This window comes from Ceratosolen solmsi, unplaced genomic scaffold (assembly GCF_000503995.2).
Source record: "Ceratosolen solmsi marchali unplaced genomic scaffold, CerSol_1.0 scaffold10, whole genome shotgun sequence".
Classification (NCBI taxonomy): Eukaryota; Metazoa; Arthropoda; class Insecta; order Hymenoptera; family Agaonidae; genus Ceratosolen; species Ceratosolen solmsi.
Genome location: NW_011948412.1, coordinates 16,387,926 through 16,400,432, shown reverse-complemented (window position 1 = coordinate 16,400,432; position 12,507 = coordinate 16,387,926). Strand labels below are relative to the sequence as shown.

Genomic DNA, 12,507 nt, shown 5'->3' with positions numbered 1-12,507 from the left:
AATTTGAATTATATATATCAATAAACTTGATTTTTTTCAATTAAATAAATTGAGTACATTCTAATTCTAGTTATTAAAAAGAATATCATATTTTAATGATCTGAATTATTCTTTTCATTTTCATGTGATTTTTGAATTTAATAAAATTTCAATTGCACATATTTATTAAAAATATTTTTTAAAAAAGGCAAAATACATTGCAAGAAAAACGCACCTTTAGTCTTCCAGACTCTAGTTTTATTAGGCAGTAATCTGTCCTTCCAGCAGCTAATAGTAACATCGCGTCAGCAAGATGAGTGCGAAATCGAAAACTGATGTCAGTTGCACTTTTCGCCTCCTGGATCGAAAGATGAATGTAACTGGCTCCATAAAATGAAACTGCAAAATAATAATGATCGTACTATTATTATATTATATTAAATTGTTTTCTAACATGATTTAAATTTATATTTAAATATAATTTCGGATTAATAGTAATTCTACCACAAACTTAGAGACCCGTAAAGTATTAAAAAATATCTTTGTTTATAGAACAAAGATATAAAAAATAGATGTGAGTAAAACAAAATGTTATAGGTATAATTGATATATTTATATATAATAATTTAAATATTCGATTATTTGACAAATATAATAAAAATTCGAATTTTTTGGGGACCCATTAATATACATGGAAAAATATTACATCTCTTAATTAATTAGAAATTTGTGTACGATAAAATATTTAAAAGAATATTCAACTTTCCCTTTAATTGATAAATATTTTTAGTAAGCAATAGATGAATATGAACATTATATTGCCACCATAAGTAAAACATACTAAAATGAATATTGTATTTATAATAATAATTTACATAACAATTTAATATATAATAAGTACTTATTTTTAGTTCTATAGAACTAGTCAATTTCCTATAATATTAAGTTTTCGTTGAATTTTTCAAGTAACAATTTTTTAGGGTGTAATATCATTCATTTTATATCTACATTTTTTAAATTATTTCTATGTCGGAATATGATAAACCTTTGCATAAATTGTTATTTTAAAAAATTTTTTTAGACGGTAAAATGTCGGAAATAGAAATTTACTCGATCAATTTAAAAATAAATAAAGTATTTCACATTTATCAATATAAAAAAGTTACATTCTGACTTTTTAAATTGAATTATTTAAACACAATTCGATGATTTTTCTTTTATATATATTAATGAAAGTTTATTAATATTATATATATATTAATTTTATAGTTTTATATAAATAATAAATGGATAAAAATATTATTTTTAAGAAGGAGAACAATGTGCGTGTATATCTTCTTTATAATTAACTATAAATAAAATATTTTTTATCGAAAACGGTTGGCTAATTTTACTAAATGTAGTATATTTATTGTAATTATTTAAAAACTTTCGTAAGAATAATGGTAAAGTATTCTATAAAATTTCAATTTAAATGTTATCTTAGAAAATAGATTAACAAGAATTTAATGAACGATCGAAATATAACCAGGTCTGCATTATTAGATAACAATTAAATTTAATAGATTTGCTGATAAATTAAATTAAATACTAAATATTCATTTTTATCAAGCAAATATTGAGAAAAATGATTTATTTTAATCAAATTCAGCTTACACCCACATACGATTTGAAATTAATCTTATATCGCGTTAATAAATGTGTCCATTAGGAAGAAAGTCGACGGCCGTAGATGATTCATCGTAAAATTTCATAAAGTCATTTATCTACCGTGTGAAAAGAGAAGGATGATAAGATCGAGCAAAAAATTTTATAATATACAATTTTTTATTATTACAATATGTTTACACTTTTTTTCTGTTCTTGTCCAATAATATACAGAAAAAAATGAATATGGTCCTTTATTTCATTGTATATTCATATTGTAGATTTATTTTAAAAAAAATTGTACATAAATAAATAATACCTAAATAAATGTTTAAAACTTGTTTTTGGAGTTTAATATTTATTAAATATTTATATTATTTGTTAGTCATTCTATTTTTAAAGCATGAGAATACTAATATTAAAAAATGTTTTGAATATTACATGGGAAACAGTTTAACATATAAACAAGGACTTAATAATTGAGTTTATTGTTTTCTATTAATTTTATTTACTCAAGAAAAGGATTTATCTATAATATGTACTTCCTGTAAGTATTACTTTAAATTTCTTTTAAAAAAAAACGTTAAAAAATTGAAGTAAATCTAATATTTCTTAAATTATCAATATAATTTATAAAAATAAATAAATAAGCATCAATAATATTAAACAATATCAATAATATTAATAGTGTTTTAATTAATTTTAATTTCGATAGCGAAAATTAAAACTCCATTAAAAATAACATTTTAATTATTCTAATAATCCCATTATAAATTTTATGTAAGTTATTATCACAAATTAATTGACTGAAACTTATCATCAAGAAAAAATAATAAATAATATTTAATATATTACAATCAAAATAAAAACTTTTTTTTTAAATAAAATTTAATTGTTCAAGTAAATAATAAGAATATTCTATTTTGAATGAAATAATTGGTTAAATTTATAATTTAAAACAATTATATAGAATGTTGCCTTAAATTTATTTAAATATGTGATAAAACCTTCTTTTCCTTCTTTAATAATAAAATATTCACTGTGAACTATATAAAAATCTTGAAATAACTATTTTTTTTTTAATTTAATTTAAAATAGTTTCTCTTTAGTTAGTTTCATTTAGAAGTTACAAAAATTGTATTCATTATAAATATATAGTTATTAGTTTTTTATCTGACTATATCACTATTTTGAGATATATGATTAATTAATTTCACATATCTTGTATTAATTAATTTCAATTTTACTCGTGACACAACACACACGTTATAATTTAATCGCGCTTCCAATTAAATCAATTTGTATCGCTTTGTTTAATAGATTATTTTATCTTTGGGTTCTTTCATTTTGTAGTATCATCACTAAATATGGATTTATACATGAATGACAGGTAAAATACCCTAGTAAAAGGATTCGTACATGAAAGCAAATCTCAGAAATCTGATATTTTTTATGGATTATATTTGTATGATGATTATTCATAAAGAAAATTGAATTTGTTCAAATGGATGGAGAATTGAAAAATATCCAGTCAATATTAGTGAAATGTATCTATCACAAATTTATATTCACACAAACATATACTATTCCTTTTGTAAAATCAATTATTTTAAACAAATAAGAACAAAACTTGAAGAAATAATTTATAAAATTAAAAAATCGAACCCCAACTTACGGAAACTCACCTATAAGAAAATACATTCTGTAAATTTACATATTGAATTGTTATCTCGATTCTTTTAACTTCAATACTTTTTTAATTTGTTCCGAATTATTTAAAAAATATTTTAAAAACATTTATATAAATTTCTGTGAGCTATTATAAATTTTTGGATAAAATAATTAACATTTATCATAAGTTAATATTTATGTTATGATCATATTTGTTAATTCCATTAATAAATAACACTTATAAATAAATAATTAATCTATTGAAGAATTTGTTGAACCAATCATTGCGTATAATATTCAAATACATTACAAATAATTATTACATATTACTGGCATATATCAAAATACAAGTTTATTAATAATGATTGTTGTGTCACTTTATTAATTAATATTACTGTATAAGTAATTTTAAATAGTCTTAAAATGCGGAGAAGCTATTATTGTCTTAAATTATATTTTATAAAGAACTATTGTTCTACTATATAAATACTATTATATAAATACTAGTATATAAATAAAGTAGTTATTCAATAATCTAATTTCAAATTCAATTCCATTTGTCGGAAATTGAAAATTCAACTACATCGTAAGATCGTCTTATATTCCAATGTACTTTTATTTTTTAGCTTTAATTTTGTCATAGTAAGTTACGAATAATTAAAATTTAGACATATGTTTGTCATCGATTTATATTACATACACATAGTACACACATATAGTATGCATACATATAATACATACATATGGATTTGTAAGAGTACTTTAATATTAAATCAAATTTATAATTATTTAGCTTGTTTAAATAAAACATACAAATAGATAAAATATAAATATAATGAATTATAAAAATATTATATAAGGTAAAATAACTTAAGTATTACGTGAAAATAAATTATATTTCAAATATCAATTATGATTTCATTATTTGTAATTTTATAAATAAAATTTTACGTTTGTATATATAATTTTGTGTACTTACAGAAGCATAGTTTTATATACATATATCATAAAAGTTTTTTTTTAATGCCAACATTAAAAATTTTTATATTATTTATGGTCTGATAAATAAAAAATATTACAGTTTTCAAATTTGAGTATTATTGCAATTGATTTATGAACATTTTAAATTATTATTATTATTGCTATTTTATAATTTACTCTTTATTGTACTTGCGTTTTATTAAGTATGTTAAGTTCTATAAATAAGTATCAGTTTTCAAAGGGTTTTTAAAAATTCTTACCATTCTTATTATGATTAATCAGTATTAATATAGTTAATAGTAATTTAAAATGTATATACTACAAAATATAATTAATTAAAATTAAATGTGACTTTTATGAATAAAAAACTTTGTAGTTTTAATATAAAGTTGTTAATATAAAAATAAGGCTACACAACTTCTTCATTATCCCTGGAACAAGAGTATAAAAAAGGGCGCAAAACAAAATTCAACGACGTACTTAAAAAGATTATAACATATAAAATTTTTATAAACATTAATGTATTAAAATAGTCGTTTCCTTAAAATTTCATAAAATGTAGCCAAAAGTGTTCTATACATACATACACATGTACGTCTATATATCAGCAGTTTCGGAAATTGTGTATTTAGTATATTTATTCCAAAATATTTAAAGTATTTAAATAAATATAAATATAATATACATCCCTTATCAAATTTCTGAATAATAATATATAAAATAATAAGATCTATAAAATTATTTCACGTTTGCAAATATTGCCAACACATCCAAGTACGTAATAAAAATCAAATAAAAGAGTATATATAATTACGGTACTTTTAAATTTAAATGAATAAAGATATGGTTCCGACTATTTTACTATGTCCCATTCTATTGTCTATCCATGTAACTCTTAAATTAACATCATCAAGCAGAAAATGATGAGCTACAAACCTAAAACATTTCCCAGTAAGAAAAGGTATCGCATAAAGTGTTAATTACAAATATATTTAATTTGTGTTATAAATGTGCTAGAAACTATTAATATCATATTCAGTAGGACTCTTAAAACGCGTTACAGCGTTTTTCTTGCCGCCCAGTTTATTTCCATTCTGTAAGTGATCCAAGTAGCAGACTATTCAAATCCAAGAGTGTATGGTTTCGTGCGGACCATTAAATCCTGAAGGATCTCATTCCATTCTTTCTCATTCTCTTTTTCCTTCTCTTTCTTCAGTAGACCCTTTACTTTACTCACTTTGCTTTCTTTCATTTTATCCCTTTTGCGTTCTCTTTCTCACGATGTCGTTTTAAGTTACACTGTTTTTTCCGAGACCTAAGCGCCTTCAAGACTGGTTCCGCGCTATTGTCGCATAATTTAAGCGTTGCAATATACCTTTAACTTTTAATGCTTTTTTACTATTCACGTTTTAAAAGAAATTTTTATTTCGTATTTGAGCCCATGCATTAACAAAAATTTTATCTTTAACTCGTACTAATTTACTTATTTTATTGTTATTTACAACATAATCAATTGAAAATTAATAACCGCAACCGCAAGATTATATTTTTCATTCATTTTTAATTTTTCAAATAAATTGTTCTTCTTCGAATTTTTCTTTAAATTTTTATTTATTAAAAAATATAAATCATAAATATTTCATTATTTCATGTATTATTTTCATAAAAATATTGTTAGATAATTTTAAAAATTATAATATGTACAATATATTGTAGCTCATTTAAATAAATAAATAAATGAATAAATAAATATTTATGGCAGCGACATTAATTATTAATTTTTCAAATTATTTATTAAAATGAGATATATATATGGAATAAAAAATATAAGTTGTAATAATTTATTGATCGTTATAATAGTATTTTGAAAAAATTTCTCGAGAAAAAATCCAAATATCTATGAATATAATATCATTCTAGTATGATAATATTTGAGACAATTTAGAATATTTTTCGATTCTAAAAGCCGATTGGCTACTATAAACAATAATATAAATGACCCTAATTAAATTTATAAACATTTATTAATTGAATAAACACTTATGTGAATGTTAATACAACCACAATCATCGTTATGCATAATTCAATTAATGTACCCACGTAATTATTCCATTGTCTCTATAACATAAATCAATTATGCTTCGATCATTAAATCGCGGTTAAACTATTTTACACCTTCAATACATTACAAAAATATCTAGTGAATGACAAAAACAAATATTATAAAACTTTCGATTCTGTAAACAAGTAGAAACCAAAATTTGTAGAAAAATTTCAACCAAAAAGTAAAATATCTTTTGAATAATAATTTTTAGAATGAATAAAATCAACAAAATAAAATATATTATAAATATGATGCTTCTTTAATTTTTATAATAAAATTAGACATACTACTTTGATATAATAGGCTCTTTAAATATAGTTATTTAACATTAATTTTTATACATAAATTTAAATATTTATAAAAATACACAAACATATTTATTAAGACTAAATTAATTATTAATGAATTATATGTATTCAATCTGAATTCGGATAATAATGATTCAGTATCTCTTAATACATAATAAACTTATGCTCTTTCACACAGATATATAGAATAATTTCATAGCATACGATTTCAGGTCACATTAATATTTTATTTAAACATTAAATTATATGAGATATTTTCCGTTAAAAGAATGACAACACAATTTTAATTTTTTTCGACACCCTTGCTATAATCACATGAAAAGTTGATTAAACACAGCAAGAAAGGATAATGTTTGTCTTTGATATAATTCTTATGTTGATTTTACTACAGAATTCGTGATTCAAACAACAAAATATTAATTTAAAATTTTATAATCATTAATTCAACTAATCGTGTAATGATAATTCAAGGAATTTTCTTATTTATTAAAATTGAATAAATTCAATTATAACTGAAAATTATTAATAAGTTTCATTAATATAAAAAAACTATTTTAAATATATATTATATATAGATATATAAGTATATATATATTTTATTGTAATTTATCTATAACTTTTCAAATATATTAAAAATTTAATTATTTGTTTACAAATTTAATTACATGTATCCGTGCATGCATATGCGCATATTTATATATATATATACATTTAAATTAATATTTATAATATATTAATAATTATGGAAGATAAATAATAGATTTTTATTAAATAATGAAATGTATTAAAATAGAAGATATATGAAATGAGTTATAATTTTGTAGTATTAGAAGAATTTTATTGATGAAACAAATTTATATTTCAATTACGTAAAAAAAATGTAAAAATTTTCATTGCCTTACTTATTGAACATTCTTGTGTAGAAAAATTGATGTTATAAAAGTATGAAATGAGTTATGAATCTATTATTGAACTTATAATACCGAAGTAATATTTTCATATATTTAAGGAAAAGTCGATTTGAAAGTTTGATTTATTCTATTCATTTCAAACATCTGTATACTTATATATCATATAAATACATATTGTAGTTTATCTGTAAATATTGTATTCGTTAATTACTTCGAGTTTCCAAATCGCTTTTTTGGAAAACAACATATTTCTTCATAAGGTATAATTTCACGATTAGATATTTGTTGGCATAGCAAATAATACTATTTATGTTCTAAAAATCCTTGTTCGTAAATTCGATCTCTCTCTCTCTCTCTCTCTCTCTCTTTATCTCTTTCTCTCAAATTTATGAGAATATAAAGCATTCAACACCATAAACAAGATAATTAAAACAGTGTCCGTCGTCAAATGCATTCTATTTTTCAAGAACAAAGCAACGACACGACCTTCTCTTTTCAAATTCACCATAATATATTTACTAAAATTACGATTTTCGGAATGTTTTTTTATCGTCTTAAATAATTTAAATATAATTATATATAATAATCAATAAAAATAACTAATAATTATATCTATTATGAATAATATAATCATAATTTATACCTTCAAATAAATGTTCTAAATTATTAAGTTATAAGCATACAAACGAAATAGAATTTCTTCAAATTTGGCTAATTTATCATATTTATTATATATAAAGACTGTAATTAGATAAAATTAAGTAGGAACAAATGATCCAGCATTCAAAATTGAAAACGTGAAAATTACAAGAGCTCTGTTTTCATAAAAGAGCGAGCAAGACGGAAGAAGAGTGAGTGGAGGTACTTTCAAAGTAAACTCGAGGGAGTCGCGCATCTCCAGAGACGGCAATCTAAAATCTAAAATTAGAAAGAAAAAGTCTCTTATTTGTCTCTTTGGCCCACCGTCAGACTTCTTGCCGACGAGTCGGAAGAGGGAAGATCGACGCGATGACTTAACTTTTTTCCTTGCGTTTTTGTTTACTGCAAACTTCTCTTCTGTAGATAGACAAGAAAGAACTCATTTTTGCTTTCCCCTTATAATATAATACCTTAGTATAAGATGTCTCTAAAATAAATAAAATTGAAAAGTGAAAAAAATTTCTGTTACTGTTCTTCAAAAAAAAACTCTAACTTTGGATTTCTAATATTGAATTAAATTACTCATTAACCATCAAATTCAAATATACTTATATATATCTTCTAATTAGATATAATTATAAATATGTTAATGACCTATGAAACTGAAAATCGAAGTTTTGGTTTTTTTAAATTACAAGAAAAATATTTTTTTTAATAAAAATTAATATCATTCATTAGCCTGCAATATTTTTGTTTTATAACTATATATATATATATACATATATATACATATATATACATATATACATATATGTATATATATATATATATATATATATATATATATATATCAATTGCATTGTCTTTTATTTGTACAAATTGTCTTTAACTTACGAATTAAAATAAATGGTAAAATTTGTATTAATAAAGACAGGAATTTGATATTAGATTTTTTGATATTTCATAATTTTAATATTGATATTTATTACTTAACTTACTGCTTCAACGATATAAATTAAAAATATCTTAATTATAATAAACGCGATGAATAATATTTGTATTAAAATATATTTAATTTCATTTAATTATAAAATTTACATGAATATTTAATGTAAATAATTTTAGAATAATAGATTTTTTATAATGCGTGTTGTATTTCTCATTGAAACATTTTATCAAAATATAGTAGATTATTAAATGAAAAACAAAAATATTTAAAATTGTCTGAATAACATTCACGAATACAATAGAAAATATTTTTTTTAATTGCATTAATACTATATAAATTAAAAATCTAAAATCATAGATTTTAATAATTAATTAATTAATTACTTTAATAATAATTAATTATAAAGGTTAATTTAAGAAGTACGTGTAATTTAAATAATATATATATATATATATACATAGTGGCAAACAGTAAATTATATTCTATTGTTATTTTACATGGAATAATTAGTTACTTATTAAACTGAAGTTTAACCAATTTGAAAGTTTATTTATAAATATAATATTTCAAATTAGACTAGTTATTAATTAAAACAATTATATCATTTTCAATTGGTAATATAATATATTCTTAACAATATTTATTAAATATTTCAATAAATTAATGGGATAAAGTCAGTCATAAATCGCATTCACACTATTTTTCACTCGCGCATCACTGATTTCAACCTTTCCAATTCTCGCTTCTTCTCTTTGTCTTCGCCTGCGAGTTCCATTTTACACAAACAATTCTAAACTTTAAAGTTTCTTACCCCCTTTCACACGTATCGATCGTATTTTACTTTTTTAAGAGTCTCTATATCCGTAATACTAAATAATGCCATTACAATTTTCACTGCTGAAAATTGCTATATCAAAACATTTAAAGGTAGTGTAGCATCATACATAATTCATTCAAAATAAAATAATTTTAATTATTCACTGGACTATGGATATATTTTTTATAAATTTTTATAAGGAATAAATAAATTACTGAGGCTGATCTGTATGTATGCTATGATAAAAGAAAATAAGTTTTGTTTTAATAAACCATCGGAAAATTAAATTTTTCAATTTAGAAAATTAGAAATATATAATAATTTCGAAAACTGCTTATTTGTCAAAATATGAAAATTAAAATATAAAATGCTATATGTTAATGCAAATGTAATAAAAAAATTTATTGACAAATTATATATCGAATATACATCTTACATATCCATGAAATAAAGTACTTCGATGAATCTAAATAAAATCTTACTAGGATACTGAAACACACTATAATTAATAATATGTCTTCCCATTATATAAATAATTGAAAAAATTATTGAAAATTTATACATAAAATTTATGTAGATAAAAATTTGTTTATATATTAGTTAGTCATTACGGAATTCCGTCTTATAATTGAAAAAATGTTGTTCTTCATACCTTCAAATTTATGATTATAAATCTTTTAAATAATCTTGATAAATACAATATTTTTATTTTAAAAAGGTAAAAAAGTAATAAAGTGTGTAGACTAAAAAGTATATTTTAATTAAAAATGTAAATTTCGCAAGGTTCAAACGTTATAAAATTTAATAATTTTCAGATAACTAATTGGAAGAATTTAATTAAAATCAAACTTTGACATATTTCTTACAGTTATATATAATATAATCAACCTTATAATTTTTAAAATTATATTGATATTATTTCAGTACTACTTATAATTTATTATATTACATAAGTTATTATATTTAGCCTGTTATTTATTTTTTTAGTTGGAAAATAAATTTTTATAAACAAAGAATATGAGTAAATGATAAATACTATAAAGTAGACTTTGTGTTCAGAATTTTTTTCTTCATTACCATTATTTTGTGCGTCTCGATAATTTTTTCATCCTAAAAAAATTATATTCTTCCACAGTTATTTGTTAAGCAACATGCAGAAAACTCATGCTAGTAGCCAGTAATTTACAAAAATTAGTATCAAATTCTTGCGAAAGACTGAAGCTGTAGAAAATCTTTTACAATGACAAACAAATACATAATACATATATATATTTGGATATGAGCGGTATATTTGTATATATTTTTATATGGGCGCAAGTGAATGAAACCTAACAGTTCGTTTTTAATAAGAACATTAAGCGGGCACTTGCGTATCGTGCTTCAATAAGAAGGGCGATCCGAATGTCGGCACAATAAATTGGAATCAATGCCCCTTTCTTACCTTTCTCATCGGTCTGGCAGCCGTCCAAGAGTAGGCCAGCAGTTAGCGCTATAAGCATCACCGATACCGCAGTCGCTGGGCGCGCCATCTCGTCGGGTCCTCTCAGATCGATCGAGTCACTTCGCCCTCTCCCCCAAGCCTCGCTCGAACGCACCACCAGGGACTGGCACCAGGCTCCTTATCCTCTTGCGTACTTCAATCCCTCTTCTCGCATGTTTCGGGAACGGTGGCTTTATCGCTCGGCATCGCTTGTCACCTGTTCATCGCTCGGGAGCGTCCGGGCGCAAAGCTGCCGTTCAACTCCTGACCCCCGGCGCCATTCCCTCGCTACTGAACTGATGCTCCAACCAAGCTATTTTCAGCTCCTACGCTCCTCTCGCTTCTCTGCAATGGGAAAAATAAAGAGACGATATTTTATACAAGATACAAGCGCTTATTAATCCAAAACGCCTGACAAATATCGGCTTTATAAACTATTTCAGAGCTTTCTTCCTACTTTCGTTTTTGCCATTTGTTGTTTTTGAAATCGCGATTGTTAATGAATGCACAGCTGTGATTTTTATTTTGCCTGTTCTTGGAAAGGATTCTCTAGCTGATTTGCTTGAGTTTTTATATTTATTTGTTAATGATATTTATTAGCGATATTTGGTTGTGTTAAATCAATATTTTAGCTTCGTGTGCCATGTTGACTTACTGTAATTACATTAAACTTTACGAACGCTCAATGATTCTGCCACTTTAATGTCTAAACATCTTCCATTTACAGACTCAGTGAAATAAGTTAATTTTCCCGATTTTACAATACCCTTTATTATCTCAAGTTTAACGATTGTCATGTACTCGTTAAAATACAAACATTGAAAAGGTGCACGCAAAAACAGAGTCTAAATTGCTTTTACCGAGATAAACAACTATATTATATTTTAAATATATAATCATTTAAAAAAAAAAAGATATTTATAATCAATATTAAAATATTCCGTATATTCTGTTATAATTGGCAGTATAATTAATTATCTTTTCATAATCAAATATCACATATTTTCTTAAATAACAAGAA

At 22.8% G+C, this 12,507-nt stretch overlaps 1 protein-coding gene across 1 annotated transcript in view; it reads right to left on the bottom strand.

The window, feature by feature from the left end:
• The window catches only part of kon (chondroitin sulfate proteoglycan 4-like protein), a 71,520-nt gene that overhangs the window by 39,042 nt on the left and 19,971 nt on the right, over positions 1–12,507 (bottom strand). Inside the window, exons 2-3 of the mRNA XM_011497942.1 lie at positions 11,448–11,831; positions 215–378 (exon numbers count right to left, since the gene is read on the bottom strand). Coding sequence (XP_011496244.1) covers positions 215–378; positions 11,448–11,535 — 252 coding nt within the window. The 5' untranslated portion in view covers positions 11,536–11,831. The remainder of the gene's footprint in view (positions 1–214; positions 379–11,447; positions 11,832–12,507) is intronic.